The sequence below is a fragment of the Fusarium vanettenii genome (genome assembly GCF_000151355.1).
Source record: "Fusarium vanettenii 77-13-4 chromosome 2 genomic scaffold NECHAsca_18_chr2_1_0, whole genome shotgun sequence".
NCBI classification, from domain to species: domain Eukaryota; kingdom Fungi; phylum Ascomycota; class Sordariomycetes; order Hypocreales; family Nectriaceae; genus Fusarium; species Fusarium vanettenii.
This window is the reverse complement of record NW_003315867.1, coordinates 373,854-394,416: the sequence shown is the minus strand read 5'-3', so window position 1 is coordinate 394,416 and position 20,563 is coordinate 373,854. Positions and strand designations below refer to the sequence as shown.

The following is a 20,563-nucleotide window of genomic DNA, read 5'->3' as shown; positions in this document are numbered from 1 at the left end:
CTTAGTCGGAACTCTGTGCACTATGAGTTGCTGCAGCTCCTCACCGCCAAAATTTGTCAAAGATTTTGCCAAACTGCCCCCCCACCATGCCACGGATTCTATCAAGAATCTTGACCTTTACATAGGAATTTCTCTTGCCATGGCGACAATTGTGCCTCCGCCGTCTAAACGGCAAAAGCGAGAGGAGCTTGAGCGCTCCCATATTCAGCAGGATGTCACAGCGATTGCCGCGGGACCGGCTGGGTCCTTCAAGGCCCGGTTCTTGGATGGAGATGGCAACCAGATGGCCGATGTGATCGAGGTGCCGCTCGCCGACGCTTCTGAGAAGAACCTGTCTCTCCTACTGAATACTTTGCTTGCAAGGGTATGTGCGGTTCCGCTGGAGGCTTTGTTATCTCCCTAACATTATGTGCCCTCCAGGAAAAGGAAGAATTCCTCCCATACCGATTTCGAATTCACATCCCCGACTCCGATATTATTGTAGACCAATACCCGACCGATCTTCTCCAACTCCTCCGCAACCATGGCATCGAGAACCCTTTTGAAACGACAGTCACGCTCAGTGCCGAGCCACAGGCCGTGTTCAAGGTCCAGGCCGTTACGCGCATGTCTCATCGGATACCTGGTCATGGCGAGGCGATTCTGACTGCGCAATTCAGCCCCAAGAACAGCAACCGACTGGCGACTGGCTCCGGCGATAAGACGGCGCGGATATGGGACACTGATACTGGAACACCCAAGTACACCCTCTCCGGGCATAGTGGTTGGGTGTTGGCTGTTGCCTGGTCTGCGGATGGTGCAAGACTTGCGACTGGAAGCATGGACAAGTCTATCCGCCTCTGGGATCCCGAGACAGGAAAGGCCGTAGGAAGCCCTCTGACAGGCCATCAAAAGTGGGTGACCAACATTGCCTGGGAGCCTTACCATCTCTGGAGAGACGGGACGCCACGGATTGCCAGCGCCAGCAAAGATGCAACGGTTCGAATCTGGGTTGTCAACACCGGCCGGACCGAGCATGTGCTTTCAGGGCACAGGAGCAGTGTGAGCTGCGTCCGTTGGGGAGGAGAGGGCCTCATTTACAGCGCTAGCCATGACAAGACAGTCCGAGTGTGGAATGCTGAGAAGGGAACTCTTGTTCACACCTTGTCAGCTCATGCTCACTGGGTTAACCATCTCGCGCTCTCAACCGACTTTGTTCTCAGGACTGGATTCTACGATCACACTCCTGTACCAGAGACTGAGGAGGGCAAGCGAGCCAAGGCCAAGGAGAGATTCGAGAAGGCGGCCAAGTTCCAGGGCAGGATCGCGGAGCGGCTCGTCTCGGCTAGCGATGATTTCACCATGTATCTCTGGGATCCAGCTCAGGGCACCAAGCCTGTGGCGCGCATGCTTGGACACCAGAAGCAGGTGAACCATGTCACCTTTTCCCCGGACGGCTCCCTCATCGCCAGTGCTGGCTGGGACAACCACACCAAGATCTGGAGCGCTCGGTAAGGACCAACCAATGCTTCTACCCCATCAGTTTCTGCAGCGCATGCTAACCAACCGACAGGGACGGCAAGTTCATCAACACGCTCCGCGGACACGTGGCTCCCGTGTACCAGTGCGCGTTTTCAGCAGACTCGAGGCTTCTCGTGACGGCATCCAAGGATACAACGCTAAAGGTGTGGTCGATGGCGTCGTGCAAGCTCGCCGTGGACCTGCCGGGCCACCAAGACGAGGTGTACGCGGTCGACTGGGCGCCGGATGGCAAGAGGGTTGGCAGCGGAGGCAAAGACAAGGCCGTCCGGCTCTGGCGGAACTAGAATCCCGATGTTTTGTTTTTTGGGCACTCTTACAGTCTTGGACGAGATACCCCTGAAGTGATTTCAGTCCCTCACGAATCTGCCGTACCAATCCGCACGTCCAGCTCGTGCATCATGTTTCGGAACCGGTTCCACTGACTGACAGGTCCCAAATCAGTTCAGTTCAGTTCCTCAGGGCGCAGCGGGCAGAGTAAAGAGGCGTGCTTATCTCGAGGATGCGATCCAACCTACCGAGCATACGCGTGGCACCACACGATTGTCCACAATTACTCACGTCGTCGAACAACTGGGCTCCAAATTTCACGCATCGTTAAACCCTTTTCCGTCTGCATCGACCTACGTGCCAGGCAAAGACAGATCATGCACGTACGGGAGTTGGCTGTGCTGCCTGTCTCTGGGCTTTTGTGACGGACAGGGTCAAGATGCAGGCAAGCCCCATGGCCCACAGACGATGGATGGAAGTGCCATGGAGCCTTGTCCTGGTCTCGCAACTGTCAGGCGGCGGGTACTGCCTGTGCTTGAACACCCCGATAGTGCCGATCTACTGTACTATAACGGGACGGTACGGTGCGCTCGTGGAGGCTTGCAGAAGCTCGTCTAGGCCAACGACTTGGGGACTTTGCCATGTGGGACGCTCATAGGTTCGCTTGAGGGGGTGATGGGGTGAGGGTTTTTGGAGTCGTAGCACCCCGAAAGAAACCCGGGCAGAGAAAGGGTATAGCGGGTCCGGGTCTGAGGAGGGGTTTTTTTTCTTGGGCAGTGAGTGAAGCTCACGATAGCTTCGAAATTACTAGAAAGTGGTGTTGTGGGGTAGCATTGGAACCCAGAGCTGGGGAGCTTGGAGCCCAAGGGTCGTTCGGGCCGTTAACCTGACACCCATCACGAATACACACGGTCTGTTGGAAATGTCTAGAAGGGTCGGTCTGGTCTGGTCTGGTCTTGGCCCTGGAGAAGACTGCGCGCGCGTGTCAAACGGTAGTTGGGTTGGGTCGCGCACACAATGTCTCGTCCTCTTTTTATTCGCCTCCACAAGCAAGCAAGGACAAGACGCAGCAACAAGCGTTGCAACAGCCTCATGCTGCACCAACACCGATCAGGAACAGGGCCAGGGCCCAGCTCTGACGCCTCGTCCGCCCAGTCCTGCCCTGCCCAGCCTCCTCCGTCGGGTCTTCTCGGGCCCGGTCCGGCATTGCGTCTTGACCAATGTTCCAAGAAGCAAGATAGAGCACGTCGATGTTGACGTCTTTTCTTTTTGCCCATGCGAGCAGGACACCCACGAGGCTTCTCCACCGATCGTGAGTGGATGAGAACCCCGCCGGAAAGCAGCGGGACTGGACTTTGAGACGACGACAAAGATTACCCTAGAGATGGTGCTCGGATTTTCAAGATTTGACATCCACATCCACTGGTGGAACCGCCGGTTTGTGCGGGGGCGTCGGGGCCATGACGGCGGGTGAGGTTACTGCACCAAGACGGGGAAGAGGTCATCTGAACGGATCAAGTTGCCAGTCGAGATGGGCAAGTTGGAGACGTGTTGAAGCCATCATGGAGTAATAGCGTGGACTATACGCTCCAACTAATGCGGACTCGAATACCTCATGATCAGGCATCTCGTTCGTCATAATCCATCCGAAAACGAACAGGCAACGAACGACGAAATAATTACCGAACGGCACATGGCAATCTCTCCATCCCATCGCCGAACATGTCCCCATTGAGCGACGCTGGTCCGGTCCCGTGGCGGCCGTCCGAGGGAGCCCGGGACTCCGGCCGGCTGTGGGCAAACGGGACTTTTCAGACTGAAAGCCGAAGAACCCTGCTTCTGGGGCCGAGCATCTCCCACATTGGACATTCCATTCGATACGTACAAGAAGAGAATCTCGATTCAGAGGGGCAAACCAAGGCAGTCAGATCATTTTGGCGCAGAAAGAGTTGGGGAACAAGAGACTTTGCCCAGGCAGGGGAGGAAGAGGCGGGGAGGGAGGGGGGACCATTTGCTGATGGCTTGCAGATGAGACACATGGCTCAGACATCTTTGGTAAGACGGCATGGGGCCGTGTCTCTAATCACGACATGGATGAGTCGCCTCGATGGTTTTGTTTGGCTATTGAGGCTGTCTTGAACAGAGCTGAGGGTTTGCCCGGTGGGCTGAGTCGATGCTCTGATAGCTGATGCTCAAAACAGCCATGATGGGAGTGACAACTTCAGTCATGATTCCCATGTAGCACGGACCTCTCTCTCCCCGTCTACCCCAAGACCCTTGGCCTATACCCATCCATGCCATGCCGTTATCCCGGGGCTGGGTTGATCGGTCCTGGGTTGTTCTAGGCCAAGAAGCTTTGAAGCGGCACAGGGAGGGGAGGGAATTACTCCACCAAGCAGCCTGGGGGGCGAATGATGAAGCAGATGGGATATGGATTGCGAAAGCCGCGGGGTGCAGCCAAGGTTCTCAAGTACGAGATAGGGTCCCCTGAAGATCCCCTCTCTAGGGTGATATGGATGCATTGCGTTGCTTTGATGTCGTAGTCAGTAGCGCGTGATGATGGATGGAAGTGTGAGCTTGATGGGCAGGTTGTTATCTGATGACAGTACAAAACCTTCACGTTCAACACCGAGGAACAACATCTACCAACCAAGAACCAGTCACTTGCAGAAAAGAAACAAAAAAAAAGGGAGCGCGAAATATTCCCAAGTCAGCTTGCAGGTTCCAAGCATGGCAACCGTCAAAGGGTACGCCACCAACCAGAAAAACAAGTCCAAGGTCCACAAGAGAGATGTCGCCCATGCAGTTCTGACCCCAATCGCATGGTCCATGCGGATCTGGCCAAGCATCGGGGCCGGCCTGCAACGGATAAAGGAACTACAGGGGAAGTACTGTAGAACAGTCGGGTGCTGTATGTACAGTGGTGATGTGGGCGAACGGCGAGACGGGTAGATGAGACCGAGGAAACGGGCCGTAAAAGACGGCGTGAGATAGCAAGGACGGGCCGGTGCATTTCGACAAGGGCATCATGACGAGAGTTGATAGCAACCATGCGTACATGCTATAGATTATCTTGAGTAAATTTAGCTCCCTTTCTCTTTTTCACTCATCCAAGGCGTGCTTCTGCGTGGATAATCCTGGGGAGCCACCAAGAGACTCCGTGTTGGAGGATCGCAAGCTGAATGGACAGTTCAGAATCGGTCTTGGCACCGCAGGCGCAGAGGCGAGGGCGTGCGCCGCGGCTGTTTTGATGACGATGCTGGCTGGCTGGCTGGCTGGGAGGAATGCAGCCCATCACATAATGTTTATTCATGGATACTTGTTCTCGAATAGCCGGTCGTTGCTCTGCGGGCCGCCTTTGATGTGATGCATCGCGAGTGGCAAAGGACATCGACCTGGAGATGAACGATTGGATGACCGTTACTCGACGTGTTTTTTTGCTTTTTTATTCCGTTGGTCTTGCTATGTCAACTATCGATCATCGGTTTACATAGTCAAGCGCCTTGTCACTCGTGGTGTGTGTATTCATCCTCATGTGTTTAGCTAGCTGTTAGTCAAAGAAAAAAAAAATGTCCCGGTGTCAGGTGAATGAATGCGGGTGCAACATGGCATGGATGGGTTTTGAAGTGCATGATCGGCGAGGACGAGTCTGGAGGGGTGTGTCGATTTGGGAGGCAACCGGGAAGAGGACGTAGCATTGAGCTTTTTGGTCTCGAGCTCTACCAAGCTGTAGGGGAATCCTTGTCTTGATGCTCGGCTTGGTTTTAAGTTGGGAAATAGCTAGTTTGGAGCTTTTGAAGCTTGGGACGGATCTAGGGATGAGGACTAAATGATTAGTCTGTGAATAGTATATTCGAGGAAAGACAATAAACAAACACGATTATAATTCTCTTTGTTAGACTGTTAGTTGAATTGGCCATGCTCTCACAGATCCTGCAAGTGAGGCACATGCTTGGTGGTGATTACCCTATCCCGGCAGTTCCTAGCGAGCTTCAGTAAAAAAGACCTCAAAACTGACAGTGACATTGTGATCAAAGCAACCTCGACAATCCACCATCTCGTTATCATGTCCTCGTTTTCAGTCAACCGGAGGCATCTCTTCCGTTTGACTGCTCACGGCACCTAGAAAGAAAAAAGAAACCTCGCTTCGGCTTCCCTATTTATCAAACTCACCTGGAATCGGCCATCCCATCCACACCTTTAACTGGCTCTGCTACAAAAGAGAGCATCTTTCTACTGACACGCCTACCACACCATCGTCACCTATCAGATAACTGCACACAGCTCGTTGCAGTGCATCCCTCGTCTCGTGCCTTGTTGGTGGTAGTCCTAAGCAGGTGGACATTTCTCTCTTGTCATCAAGCCCCATCTTTGACTCTCTCGTCAATCATCGCATCACATCGCATCGCCAACCACCCTTGCTCCCTGCGTGACGCGCCCCTCCCCCTCCGCCCTGGGCCCGTGTTTAGCCTACCCGCTAAGACAGGAATCCAACCCAACCGACGGGTCCGTCCAAGAAGGAAACAAAGAATAACGAGACTTTTTTTTCCGTGGGCCACACCCGCCCGCCGTGCATCGGTCGACGCTCCGAGTTTCGTCCTGTTTCTCTTGAGAGAATTGGAGGAACAGGGCCTGACATGGGGTAGAGTCGAGTAAGAGAAAAAAAAAAAGTCCTCAAAAACTTGCATTTTTATACCAAGTCACTCCCCCCCTCGTCTGTTCTCCCTCCCCTCACTCTCCCTCAAGTCGCACCCCCCTCTCTTCATCCCAACCTTCACGGACCAAAGCCTCCTTGCTAAAATACTTGTTTCTTGCTTTGGGCTTGGGCTCTCAACGTTTATTTTACCGGAGCCCGGCTTGTTTTCTCAGACGACGTCACGACTTTGTTTCTGTTGAATTGCCTTTACTCTCCTGCCCCTCTACCTGTCCGTCCGTCTTATTGAATACCTCCCCTCCCTGTTACTCATCCGTCCTACAATATCAACGTCTTCGTTTGATATCATCGTTCTCATTCTCCACTTGCGGAGGCATTGGTCAGGTACCAACGGTTTGGAGGCTCAAAATTCCCATCCGGCAAAAAACACCAGCAAGCATTACGTCAGTGCTCACCGGGTGCATCCTCTCTTCTCCCCGACCTGGCAAAAATCACAAGCCCTGTTCTATTGTACAGGTTCTTCCCTGTTCCACGAGCTAGACCTATAAGCCAGCTGTCTGCTCACTCACCATTGACTGTTGATCCTCGCCTCATTAAAAAAAAGGAGCAATTAAGCAGCGGCCTCGGAACTGTCCAAGCTTGGGCGTAGCACTCTCGAACCACCTGACGCCGGCCCTGAATCTCACGACACGGCACAACGGAGCTCAGCGCAACACGGCGACGTCGGAGATTTGCCTTGTTACTTCTAAGGACCATAGTCTCGTGCGTTTCTTTACTTGACTCCTTTGGCATCACACTTCTAACGACAATTCAGCCATACAATACTGTACTCATTCCCGTCACCACCACACTCTTGCCACGGCCATTTACAACCAATCGCATCTGCGACAAAGAGGCGTTTGCCTGCGACATAGCGACCGTCAGACCTCAACAAAAAGCAACACGACTGCCACTCGGACTGCCAATTCTGCTTTCACATGAACTCGTCACACGGGAGCTTTCAACAATCTCAATAGACATCGGATTCTTCCGTCGACTATACTCTGGTTTCTGGCTCAGCCCGAAATACTCGCATATCCTCTTTTCGAATCCTCCATCTCCCTTTAGACGCGCTTCTCACAAATCTTCAAAATGACCGTCTTCGTGTGTTCTCTGTACGTCTTCCTCGCTTGTCTTATCGACTCCCCGCTTGACCCCTCCTTTCATCTTGGGCTGCACTAACGCGAACGCGACAATAGCTTCCTCCCCAAAACCATCCATTTCACTCTCCCCGGTACTCCTCCCGGCGCCGATCCCTCAAGACGTTCCAAGCCCGCGAAATCCTCCAATGCTGCTTCTTCGTCGAGTTCGCGCCCCCAAACCCTCGCGCGACAGCCCAGTCTCTTCCAGACCCAGGACGACCTGACCCCTCCCCATACTCCCACTGAAGACCCCGAGTCGCCGAACCTATTCGCCAACGAAGATGGCTTCCGGATACAATTCCCCCACGCCGTAAACTCGCCCGAGGGCCAGGATTCACGGACTTGGGGCAGCCGATCCAACCAGCCCAAGTCTCGCGCCAATTCTCCTCCCCCCGCAGCCCTCGCCGAACACAGCCGTACGATACAAAAGGCCCGAGAGCTCGGCCGCCAGGGCGTGTTACAGCCCAGGTCTCTTGTCCGGAGCGACAGCCACGATCGAGTCTTTGCGTCGGCAAACTGGATGGTGGTGAATGCGGATCAGGGTAACGGAGGACTGCGAAACGCTGCCGAGGCCGCCTATCGCGATGGCAAGCTTGACGACTATACCTGGGTGGGAACTCTGGGCATGCCGACCGATGCTCTTGAGGGCACCCAGCAAAGACAGGACATTGAGGATACGCTTGCCAACGAGCACGACATGTTGACCGTCTTCTGCTCCGACAAGGACTTTGACGGCCACTATGCTCACTTTTGCAAGCACATTCTGTGGCCCGTCTTTCACTACCAGATCCCCGACAACCCCAAGAGCAAGGCCTACGAGGATCACTCGTGGAAGTACTATGTCAATGTCAACCAGGCCTTTGCCGACCGCATTGTCAAGAACTGGAAGCGCGGCGACGTCATCTGGATCCACGACTACCACCTGTTGCTTGTCCCCGGCATGATCCGCCAGAAGCTCCCTGATGCCAAGATCGGCTTTTTCCTGCACGTCGCGTTCCCCTCGTCAGAGGTGTTCCGGTGTCTGGCTGTTCGAAAGGAGCTTCTGGAGGGTATGCTCGGTGCTAACCTCATCGGCTTCCAGATCCACGAGTACGGACGTCACTTCCTCCAGACCTGCAGCAGGCTTTTGAGCGCCGAAGCGACACCAGATGGCCTACAGCTGGAGGATCGGTTTGTCGACGTTATTCACCTGGCGATTGGTATCGACCCCATCAGTCTTCGCCAGCACCTAGACGACCAAGAAGTTGCCAAGTGGCTACAGATCATGCAGGAACGTTACAAGGGCAAGAAGCTCATCGTGGCTCGTGACAAGCTTGACCACGTCCGTGGTGTCCGCCAGAAGCTGCTGTCTTATGAGCTGTTTCTTAACAAGAACCCCCAGTGGCGCGAAAACACCGTCCTCATCCAGGTCGCCCTGTCATCTAGCGAGAAGAGCGATCTTGAGGCCACCGTCTCCGACATTGTCACCCGAGTCAACTCTTCATGGGCCAATCTCGCATATCAACCGGTGGTTTACCTCAAGCAAGATATTGATTATGCTCAGTATCTTGCCCTGCTGACCATTGCGGATGCGCTCATGATCACCAGCCAGCGTGAGGGCATGAACCTCACATCTCATGAATATCTCTTCTGCCAGGACGGAAAGCTTTTCCCTGAAAAGAAGCATGGCTCTCTGATCTTGTCCGAGTTCACTGGTACCTCATCCCTCTTCAACAAGAACGAGCTCGCCGTGAACCCCTGGGATTACCGACAGTGCGCCGACGCCATCAAGCAAGCTTTGGAGATGGAGGAGCCCGAAAAGGAGCGACGATGGAACAACCTCTACGACCGCGTGGTGAATCACACTGGCTCTCACTGGTTCAGCGAGTTCCTTACTCGTCTGGATGTGGTGTATGAGGAGCAGCACAAGCGGGACCAGACGTCTGTCCCTCGCCTCTCCATCCAGTCTTTGTCTACAAAGTATCTCAAGGCACAGCGCCGACTTTTCATCATCGACTACGAAGGTACCCTGGTGAGCTGGGGTCCCGTGAACCAGATCATCCCCGTCAGCCCTCAGCGAACCCTGGACGTGCTAAATGATCTTCTTCTCGACGAACGTAATACCATCTACGTCATGTCGGGCCGCCGACCCGAAGAGCTGGATAGAGTCTTCCGCCGAGTCCCCAACCTGGGCTTGATTGCCGAGAATGGATGCTTCCTCAAGAGCCACGGAAAGGACAAATGGACTGAGATGGTCGATCTCGAACATATCAAGGACTGGAAGGAGTCGGTGCGACCCATCATGACATACTACCTTGAGAGAACCCCTGGAGCCGAGATTGAGGAGCGCCGCTGCAGTCTCATCTTCCACTACAAGAGTGCTGAAGACTACGAGACGGCCTCTCGCCAGGCATCAGATTGCGCCAGCCACGTCAACGACGCTTGTGAGTCACAGCGTGTCCACGCGATTGCTCTCGACGGTTGTATTGCTGTCGAGCCCATTGACTGGACCAAGAGAACCGCTGCCAGGAAGGTGTTTGAAACCCTCAAGGGGGAGATGAGCTCTAATGAGGTTCACAAGACGCCTGTTGACTTCTTGATGGTTGTTGGTGACGGTCGAGAGGACGAAAAGGTGTTCAAGTGGGCAAACAGGCTGCAAGATGACAAGGCTGTGCAGAATGTCATCACAGTCAGTCTCGGTAACCGTAATACCGAGGCAACCGCCACTCTTACGCAGGGCGTCAGTGGTATGTAACCCAGCTGACCCAGATGTAACCAGGATGACTTGCTAACTCTACTCTAGGTGTTCTTACTTGTCTCCAGAGGCTGGCGGCTCTCGCCTGACTAGAGGCGTATTCTGGAATTCTTGCATGGTATTTGCTTGCATGTCTTTGTGCCGTTGGCGTTGGGTCAGCGGGCGCAGGGATATTTTTACCAGGAGCTGGACAATCAATGGCTCCACAACACCAAGAGATGTGATTCTCTGATAGCTTCTTTTCTATTGTTTCTCTCATGTCGTTTTTCCTAGTGTTTATTTTTCCTATGTCAAGAAAAAAAGACGTGGTAATGATTCCACGGGGAGACGATGGTTACAACATGGACTTTTTTCCTTACTACTTTGCAACACTCTCGCGAGTAATGTTTCACCATGACACTCAAACTGAAAAAGTGCCGTGTTTTTTCTTGTAGCTTAGTATCATTCGTTATATGTGTTATTCACGAAGTTTGAGGAAGACGGAACGGACAGACGATGGGCAGGTTTCCAAAGAGGTTTGTTTAGAATGGAAGATTGGGGGTTTCTCGACTGTAGAATTCATGAAGATGAAAGACATGAAAAATGTCAATAAAACATGATGGAAAGGATTTTGAGTTTCTGACTGTCAATGTGAGGTTTATGTTCCACCGTGACTCGTTCGGTTCGATTCGATCCTTTTCAACCCGCGGCCGTTTCCGTCCCGAGTCCGCTCCGTTTCCGTTTTCCAAGAGCAAGGGTAAGTTTCCTAAATGCAACGGTCAAAGGAACGTTTCCGTCCGAGTCAGCATTTGACCCATGCAAAGCCGTTTTTTGTAAACGATTATGAAGCCTCTTTGTTCCCACTCATTATGACATCACGGTGAAAAAAGCTTACAGGGGGACTCGGTGAGAGCCAGGTGAGATACTTGACCAATAAGAGGTTGATCAAACTGCCGCCCGTCAGCAGTTGCGCGCCCTGGCATACGAGGATATGGAAGCAACCCCGCGACCCGCAAAAAATTAGGACACAGAGCGACATCGGCGCGGGGAGGGGATTCGGAAGGGCGGCAGAGTCAGACAGCGAAGCTTTTGGAACTCTCTTTGTTCTTCTTATTTATCCTCCATATTCCACGTCGATATCGCTTTTCTGTGAGTTGATATACTTCTCTCGGGGGTATTTTAATATTGACCTTTGTGGCTGCAGCTCAATTGACCGTTACATACTCATCCGACACACAAAATGGCTGCTTTCCCTCCTCCGCCTGTCAACACGATTGACTGGTCCAACGTGGGCTTCAAGGTCCGCGAGGGTACGACATTGGGACCTTTCTACCCATTCGAGTCCTTTGTGGCTGATTGTAACATCTAGTCAACGGTCACATCGAGTCCACCTACTCTAGAGAGACTGGCAAATGGTCTCCCCTCCGCTTCGTCGCCGACCCCTTCATGCGCATCCATGGCATGGCTCCTGCGCTCAACTACGGTCAACAAGCCTATGAAGGTCTCAAAGCCTTCCGAACTCCCGGCGATGAAGGCATCACCGTCTTCCGTCCTGACCGCAACGCTACTCGTCTTCAGCACTCGGCCGACGTCGTCTCCATGCCCCATGTCCCCGTCGACATGTTCCTCGAGGCCGTCCGCGCCGCCGTCGCCCTCAACGCCGAGTTTGTGCCCCCCCACGACACGGGAGCCGCCCTCTACATCCGTCCCCAGCTCTACGGCTCCAGCGCCCAGCTTGGCCTGTCGGCTCCCGAGGAGTACACCTTTGCCGTCTTTGTCATCCCCACCGGGGTCTACCACGGCGCTCACCCCGTCAAGGCCCTGATCCTGGAAGAGTTTGACCGCGCTGCCCCCAACGGCACCGGAAATGCAAAGGTCGGAGGCAACTATGCGCCCGTGCTGCGCTGGAGCGACAAGGCCCGTGAGGAGGGTTTCGGCATCACGCTGCACCTGGACAGCGTCAAGCACGAGGAGATTGACGAGTTTAGCACCAGCGGCTTCATTGGTGCCCAGGTCAACGGCGACGATGTAACTCTGGTCGTCCCCGATTCTCACTGTGTCATTGACAGTGTCACGAGCGACAGTATCCAGGAGCTCGGCCGCAGCTACGGCTGGAAGGTCGAGAAGCGACCCATCAAGTACGGCGAGCTGAGCTCCTTCAGCGAGGTCTTTGCAGCTGGCACCGCTGCTGCTCTCGTTCCCATCCGGTCCATCACCCGACGCAGGGACGCCAAGACCGAGACTCTGACCTATATCCCCGACGGCCAGGAGGAGCCCGGCCCTCTGTTTGAGAAGCTGCTGAAGCACCTCAAGGATATCCAGCTAGCCAAGGCAGAGGACAAGTTCAACTGGCGTTTCCCCGTCAGCGCGGCTGACAAGGAGGTTGCTGGTGCTGCCAACGGTGGACGCAACGGGGATGCCACGACGGTGGACCAGATGGACTAAATATCCACGGAAACGAAAAAAAAATGAGTCAAGGCGAATGACTTTTTTGTTTATAGTGAGCAAGTTGAAAAAAAATCCAAGTAACAATGTCATTTTGACCTACCTACATCAAGAAGCACAGACTCACGGTTCCAAACCTGGTGTTTGCCAACCCTCGCGATACTGACCCGTCTCGTCTCGTTACCTCCCTAAACCCGAGACCATGTTTGCCTTCTTCCCTCGCTCGGGGCTCGGTCACTTAACACTGGGTGGGAACCCGCGTTCACGCCCCTCCCCGGTGTTGGTACCTCACAGTGGCAGACGAGCGGCTCGCCGCATGGTGCACGCTAGGACAGACCAAGGCAAACAACACTGCGCGGGCTGCCGCTTTGGGGTCCCAAGACCCGAGGGGGCGGAGTGTAACGAACGGCACTTTGGGAAAAAGAGGAAACGTTTATATACTGGGAGTGTCAGACGAGGTGTGTGTGCGAGGGAGGATATTGTTACGAGGACGCGACGACTGAGTCTGTGATTCAGTACCTTTTTAACACAGAGCTCAACCTAGATAAAGGGATGATCAAGGAACCTTGTCCCCATCACCGTTCAACTCCCATCTACCAAGTCTTTTCTATATACGCAAAACCTATATCGACAAACCTCGAAAAGCTAGCGAAAATGTGCACCTACTCATTCCAGCGCATGGTCTGCTCCTGCGCCAAAGGCCCCGAGTGTCCTCAAATGTCCCGCGGAAGAGTCATGATCGGCGGCGAGGCATTCCACTACATCGACCTTTTCTACGCCGTCGACGACCTTGGTTCGGCGTGCGACTACCAGCGGAGGCTGTTTGGGCGCAACGCGAGCCCGACGATGCACTGCCCGCGGTACGCCTTTGACGCCAAGCGCATCATCAAGGGGAGCTATCGCAAGACGGACCTGGCGTGCGTCAAGTGTGCCGAGACGTGTGCCCCTCCGAGCTCGAGGTGGCAGGCTCCGGGGAGGAATGAGGTCAAGGATGAAGTCAAGGGGTAGATATCGGGGAGGGGGAGTGCCGGGGCGGCCCCACACGGATCGGGGGTGGGTCAGAGATGTTCGGAGCTGGGTATTGAACATGACTACGTACTATCATTCAAAGTAGGAGACGAATCGTTGAAGGATAAGTTGGCAATTTAATTTGTTGTAAGGCTATTTATCTTCTTACTTACCGTTGACACCATTGTTGGCCATGCCCTTGTGCATACCCTTCTTTGGGCCTCCGTTATTGTCACAAACACTCCGGCCCTTGTTGGAGATGATACCGTTGGCGAGTCTATTCTTGTCGTCCTTGGCCATACCATTGTGCGTTCCGTTGAAGCGCATATTCGCAATGCCATCGTATCCCTTGATGCCCGTCGACTTCTCTAGGCGCTCAGCGATATCAGGGTCAACCTCGCGGAAGATGGCGATCTGCCTCTTGAGAGGCTCCTGCTGCTTGCAGAGGGCCATCTTGCCCGTCACGTTGCTGATGAAACGCTCCCTGGCGGGCTCGTCAAACACACGCTGCCACAGGGCGCGTGGCGCGTTAAAGTCTTCTGGTCGAATCTCACTCAGGAAGGTGATAGCTTCCCCGGTGAAGTGGCCGTGTGTCTTATCCATGTCCACAGTTCGTTGGCGGAACTGGATGGGGTCGATCGAGGAGAGATAGTTCGGGCGGGCGCCTTGGTTGAAGAAGGCCATTTGACCATCGCGCTGGAAGTTGCCTTGCTTGAAGGTGGTTCGAGGGGCATTGACTGGCAGCTGCTGATAGTTGACACCAATACGGTGACGGTGTGTATCAGGATACGAAAACAGACGAGACTGAAGGACGGGGTCCGCCGATGGCTCGATACCAGGAGGCATGTGCGAAGGGTTAAAGGCGACCTGCTCAATCTCGGCAAAGTAGTTGACAGCATTCTCGTTGAGCGTGAACTCTCCAACCTTGCGACGAGGGAACTGCTTCTGTGGCCAGATGTGGGTGAGATCAAAGACGTTGATCTTTTGCTTCTCCCACAACTCTTCGGCTTCTTTGGGGGTCATGGTCTGGATGTCGACGGACCACTTGGGGTAATCGCCTCGCTGGATGGCTTCGTAGAGGTCCTTCTGGGAGTAGTCGGGAGAGTATTTTGCCGATTCTTCCTGGGTAATAAACTTGACACCCTGCATCGACTTCATGTGGATCTGGCAGTAGACCCAGTCGCCGTCCTTGTTGACGAGCTTGAGCGTGTGGCCAGAGTAACCGTGCATGAAGCGATAGCCGTCCGGGATGCCGCGGTCGCCCATGAGGATCATGACCTGGTGGATCGACTCGGGGTTCTGCGAGAGGTAGTCCCAGAACATGAAGGAGTCGTCAGCGTGTGTGAGGTGGGTTGATACATCGCGCTTCTGTGTGTGGATGAAGTGAGGGAATTTGGCAGGATCGCGCAAGAAGAAGACGGGTGTGTTGTTGAAGACGGCGTCCCAGTTACCCTCGTCGGTTCTGAACTTGACCGAGAATCCACGGGGGTCTCTTGCTAGATCATGAGAACCCGACTCGCCGCCGACCGTGGAGAAGCGTGCCGTGACGGGACACTTCTTTCCCTTCTCCGAGAACAGATCCGCAAGGCACAGATCGGGGATAGGATCCGTACACTCAAAGAAGCCGTGAGCTCCGCTACCCTTGGCGTGGACGACACGCTCGGGGATGCGCTCGCGGTCAAAGTGCGAGAGGAGGTCGATGAGGTGAAAGTCCTGGAGCAGGAGGGGTCCGTTCTCGCCACAACGCTGGGACTCGTAGGGATGGGGCATGGGGACACCATTGCTGGTGGTGTAGATGGCCTCGGTGGAGGGCATCTGACGGTCCTTTTCGTAGGAAGTGAACTGGTTTGCCGCGTGGGCGGCGAAGGACATGTCTGTTGCTGCTGGCGCCATGGTGATGGTATGTAGCAGGATGGTATGTTTGTTGTAAGTCTCGGACTGTCCTGTGCCTACCCTTGGAAAGGCATTGGCCTCTTTTAAGGGATCGAGATGGTCTTCATCTTGGACATCGCGATGGGCGATGCCATCCCGGTTCGGGGAAGCCGCGTCTCATTGGTCATCGTCGATCTATGACGCGGTGAAGCATCGGCAAACAAGGCGTGAGAGTCTTCCGGATGAGGTCAAGCCGATGGATGTCGTGGATATTCATGACCATTACGATGGAAATGATTGGCCGATGAAGGATCGAATCTCGAGATGGATGATGCGTTGCTGAGTTGAAGGATCTGAGTGCGTTACTGATGATTGATGGAGTGTGTTCACTGCTCAAGGACCTTGGAAGCTGTACGCCGCCCCAGTGTTATGCTTCTAATGCTTTTACTGCTAATTGTGAGCGGTTCCCTGATAATGTCCTATGATTACCTTGCACAGGCTTTGATTGGCCTATCCCATCTGTCGGACCAGCTTGGAGCATCCATGGGATCCATCCCATGAGTGCCCAAGGACCTCCAAGCAGGTACCCCAAGGGGGGTTAAACCAATCAAAGCCCTCATAGAGGCAATACATCATCCTCACCTCACTCCCGCCCTGGGAGAGAGATTTGTGATCATAAAGACCTAGCAACTTGACCTCCTAAATTGCCCACTAACTGCTAATGAAATAACGCTGGGGCAAGGTACGGATTGGAGGTCCTTGGACACTCATGGGATGGGACATGCAGTCTTGGAGCTCCATCCCATGGCATGAACGTGAACGCAGAAGCTCGTCACACTCACGTGATCTTCTCTTTCCCTTTATGGCAATAACACTAGGCAATTGAGGCTTGTGATGGACGACATCGACAGGGATCTTATTGGACAGGCGTCAAGCCAACTCCCGTGTCATTATTACCGTAGTTGCATTGCATAAATTGACGTTTGCCTGGTATTGACTCTGTTTCATACGTAGAGCAGTACCTAGTGGGAAGAAGAAGGAGACTGATCCTTGTGATAATGTTGCCAAGACAGCCTCCTGCTTCCCCTCCATCCTTGGCTAGCGAATTTACAGAGAAGACCACCTCTGGCCCCTAAAGGACATCTTGTCATCTCCTTCGGGTTGGACCAGTGACGGGCGGGAACCATACATCATCATGAACGGCAGCCCGATCCGCAAGTTGGCGGACAGCTCACTTGCTATCCTATCAGGACACAAGGACCCCCAGGCTCCCAGTGTCAGTGGGATAACCGAGTTACATGGCCAGGACGATCTCCTCTGTCGAGATGCTATGCTATGAATACTTACTTCCTGGGAAAGACCAAGTAATAATGCAAGTATCCCTCTGATAAATTGACGTGATTGACTTGATCCCCTGTAGTGACCAGGTTGGGGCTCCTTGCCAGCTCAAGGTATGATTGCTGTCCCATCAGTGTACAGGGATCTCCAGGTTGTACCTCGCACAAGTGTTAACACTCTAACAGTTAGCCTGTGGAGTGGGAGGTCTTGTTGTCTAGACCTTATGATCAAGCACTTACTCCTGAGGCGTATGTGGGTGAGGGTGATGTATTGCCGATAGAGAGCTTTGATTGGTTTGTGGCCCCCTGATGTACGAAGTCTTTATGCACTGATGGGGCGGCTGGGCGGCAAGAAGAATGTGTGTCTGACAGCTCACGTTGGTGTTACACGGGAGGCCCCTCAGCTGTTGGGTGGGCAAACATATTCCGCCGTTCAGATTGATGACGCTGCCGATGCAACCACATCTTTGAAATACAGCGCTTTGGGTGACTTCTTCTCGGGCAAAGTCGTTGATAATCTGTTCTTTATTACATTTGCAGCCCGGTCCTTGATGGGAACTGAGCCAAAAGGTCGCCTGGGTGAAGCTTGGTGTTCATAGAAGCACCTCTGATGGAATCACGCAGATGTGGCTGGTAGAGGCTCCCTACCAACATACGGGCTCTGCAGGCGGGAGAAAGCTACCAGGCGGCCCACACCACAAACTTGTCTGCCAAGCCCGGCGGAAGGCATCAATAGAACTGCCATCGTTGTTTCTAAAATTAATCTCTGAGACTGGCACTGGCACTGATGAATGGCGCGAAGATCCCTTCAGAGCAATCGGCCATCTGTTTCGTGTGTCGTCAGCTGGCCCACTGAGAGTTCCCGGAACACCGTATCAAACATTGGAACAGAGTATTGGAGACCCTGGAACGTAGGTAGTTTGTTCTTGATTCCCCTGACGGTGTGAAGCATACTAGCCCCTGGTATGGCACCCAATGCCAGCAGTCAAGCCACCAACCTCCCGGATCATGAATGGGATTGGCTCAGGGCTCCGTCCCGTGTGTTGCAGGTCTGAACCCAAGAGCCTGGTAGATGGCCCGCATCATGCCAAGCACGTTGCAGACAGTTGAATGTGCGTGATGCAACACTGCCGGAATTGCTTTCGGATGCTCGTCATTAACCATGGGTCGCCAGGCCACCTTGCCAAATCAGGACCCAAAATCCACAGCCTCATTTTCGCGGCTTGAGGTCTCTGGACGAGCTCAGAAGAGGCATTCGGGGTAGTCTGTGGTCTACACCGCCTCTGTAGCTGCGCAAACGCCGGGTCATCACAAAGAGAAGAGAGCACGGGGCGGGCTCACCGGTCATGTTTTGTTTCGAGAACTGACAAGCTTGGTTCCCTGTTTGGCGAAGGAATTTGGACCCAAGTTCGGACCTGGCAGCCCGCCACCTGTACAAAGAAGACGGTGACTGCAGGGCAGTCTAGTTCAGCCTTGTCGCCGCAGGATGAGTTCCTGGAGAAAGAAGGGTGTCATGAAGGAAGGAGGCTGAGACTAGTACGAAAAGAAGAAGAGGGAAGCAATCAAACTGAGCGTAGAAGTTATGTCGAAGGTTCCATGAGCCACCTGCCCCAAACCCGCCTCAGGTGAAGAACAGGCAGAAGCAGGCAGGCTGCGATGAACGCAGGGCACAGGCACGTGGATTCTGTGTGATGGCATGTCCAGGGGTATCCTGGCCATGTGCTAGGGGGACAGGGCTGAGGAGAGGTGGAGAGCCTGCCATGCCTGGCCGACTGTTTGCTCCCACTAATGATGCAAGTCCCTGTCTGGGCCGGGATTATTGAACTTCATCCCGGGATGGTATTGAAGAATACGGGAAGCTGCCAGACTACCTGTTCAGTAATCTCCTAGAGCTGTGATGACGTTTTGGCGTAGTCTCTTTCTAGAGTATAGTGTTTTTCGGCATTGGTTTTTGGTGCTGGCATGAATTGAAAACCACGTCTTTGGCTATTGCGGTAGAGGTTTTACTTTAGAAGTGCCATTGCGTTGGCAGAAAACCATTTGGTCTCTCTCATCACCTACCTGACTCTGTACGAAACCCTGGGCCGGGCTCAGGAGGAACCATGGAACAGAACGTGGCTGGCGTAATCCTTTCTGCCGTTTCTTTATGTATCATATATCAGTTCTCCTACTCATACTAGTTAAGCATGGCTTATTGGAAGGTTCAGCTGCAGCTCAACCTGGCCCTGGTTGGTATCAAAGACTCCATGTTGGTGATGCTGCACGAGAACGGGGTTATGTTGTCGCCCACCCTGCCCATCACCCATCTACTAGAACGGCGCTGGAACTTGAAGAATGATGGTGAAGCCGGTATCTTGTCCTCTTTCCCCCCATCCGTGAAATCCAGAGAGCTTTCGTTGTGCTTAGCACACTTTCAGAAACGGCTTCTTGAACCGACCCTTGATTCGATACATGCATGCTTAGCCTGGAACCTATTCGATACTTACTGACCATGAAGAACACAATGAGAAGCGCCCTTATCCTCTTGTCCATGCTGGTGGGCTTTGCCAACGGCGATGATCTCGAGGACTTCGTCAACAATCTGAGCACAGATTTAGCACCGTGAGTCATGGATGACATTCCAGGAAGGGTCTTGCCCGCTAAGTGATTCCAAGTTTACTCGCACTATTCGGAGAACGAATAACGATGCAATTTATTTCACAGGCCGTGAGCTTTGCGGATTGCTTCGCCTTGGCTATGGTACCTTTGGGTATCATTACAATCATGGTTAGCGCCATCCGAGTCGGCGGCCCGACTTGGCTCAAGGCGGTCGTGGGCCGTGCAAAAGAGAATAGGGCCGTGCCTGAGCTGGAGCTAATGTCCTCCACCTCCGAAGAAGTTTGCGAGTTATATAACGGCAAGCACATAGTGCGGTGCCTTGGATTAGGGTCCATCGGGCAGTACACCTGTCTCTTCAGAAAGGGATTCCTCAGCAGCGAGGCTGGGGCCGAGAATTGGAGAATCGAGTTCAAGACGCTCCGAGAGGCTCTCCAGGATGGGTTCCTCATCCAGAACGAAGGTGCCGGGCTCTGCAACAACAGAATGAATAAGATGAGGGTGACTGACAAGTCCTAGGTCCCGATCTCGGAGGTGATGTGTCCATCACCAGGCGAAGGAAACTTGAGTGGATCTGGACGAGGTTTCGCCAAACTGGTATGTATTGCTCTCGCGCCCGGCATTCCTTGTTCTTGTACTGAAGCCTCATAGTCCTTGCCAGCAATTCGAAGCACGACGATAGCCTGGAGTCAGGCAATATTTTCAGTCGCCACCGAGAACCCCAAGAACCCGACACCCAGCCCACGTTGATTGTCATACATGACACCGAGCCCGAGGCGCCTAATATCGCGCTAAACCTACAAGATACCTACGCGCAAACTAGGATCGGAGTGGCTGCCGTTTTCGGGCTCCTTGTACAGAGTGCTGTTGTGGGATTCTTTGTCTACGTGCACAAGGGCCCAGAGTTCCAGCTCAAGGACGGCAAACCCATACCCGGCTATGCTTTTTGGACTGCGGTCGCTGGCACCAT

The 20,563-nt window shown here is 53.7% G+C and overlaps 5 protein-coding genes across 5 annotated transcripts; 4 read left to right on the top strand and 1 right to left on the bottom strand.

The window, feature by feature from the left end:
• Window positions 1-139: 139 nt before the first annotated feature.
• NECHADRAFT_66050 (uncharacterized protein) lies at window positions 140-1,830 on the top strand (the record flags this gene model as incomplete). Its single annotated transcript, XM_003046289.1, has 3 exons — window positions 140-364; window positions 421-1,490; window positions 1,553-1,830. The coding sequence occupies 3 exons, from the start codon at window positions 140-142 to the stop codon at window positions 1,803-1,805; spliced, it is 1,548 nt and encodes a 515-aa protein (XP_003046335.1). The 3' UTR covers window positions 1,806-1,830.
• A 5,743-nt stretch (window positions 1,831-7,573) lies between these two features.
• On the top strand, window positions 7,574-10,944 carry NECHADRAFT_57816 (glycosyltransferase family 20; the record flags this gene model as incomplete). The annotated part of the gene is made up of 3 exons (XM_003046288.1): window positions 7,574-7,596; window positions 7,681-10,349; window positions 10,406-10,944. The coding sequence occupies 3 exons, from the start codon at window positions 7,574-7,576 to the stop codon at window positions 10,444-10,446; spliced, it is 2,733 nt and encodes a 910-aa protein (XP_003046334.1). The 3' UTR covers window positions 10,447-10,944.
• Window positions 10,945-11,576: 632 nt separating this feature from the next.
• Window positions 11,577-12,781, top strand: NECHADRAFT_34242 (uncharacterized protein; the record flags this gene model as incomplete). Its single annotated transcript, XM_003046287.1, has 2 exons — window positions 11,577-11,646; window positions 11,706-12,781. 2 exons carry the CDS (start codon window positions 11,577-11,579, stop codon window positions 12,779-12,781), a joined length of 1,146 nt encoding a protein of 381 aa, XP_003046333.1.
• A 1,127-nt stretch (window positions 12,782-13,908) lies between these two features.
• Window positions 13,909-15,698, bottom strand: NECHADRAFT_66046 (cytosolic probable CTT1-catalase T). Its single transcript, XM_003045714.1, has one exon. The coding sequence runs from the start codon at window positions 15,680-15,682 to the stop codon at window positions 13,955-13,957; it is 1,728 nt and encodes a 575-aa protein (XP_003045760.1). The 5' UTR covers window positions 15,683-15,698; the 3' UTR covers window positions 13,909-13,954.
• Window positions 15,699-16,856: 1,158 nt separating this feature from the next.
• On the top strand, window positions 16,857-17,597 carry NECHADRAFT_75942 (uncharacterized protein; the record flags this gene model as incomplete). Its single annotated transcript, XM_003046286.1, has 4 exons — window positions 16,857-16,937; window positions 17,021-17,025; window positions 17,082-17,112; window positions 17,280-17,597. 4 exons carry the CDS (start codon window positions 16,857-16,859, stop codon window positions 17,595-17,597), a joined length of 435 nt encoding a protein of 144 aa, XP_003046332.1.
• Window positions 17,598-20,563: the final 2,966 nt, after the last annotated feature.

Coding starts and splice junctions, on each gene's coding strand:
- NECHADRAFT_66046 (XM_003045714.1), bottom strand. CDS start 15,682: ATGGCGCCAGCAGCAACAGACATGTCCTTCGCCGCCCACGCGGCAAAC.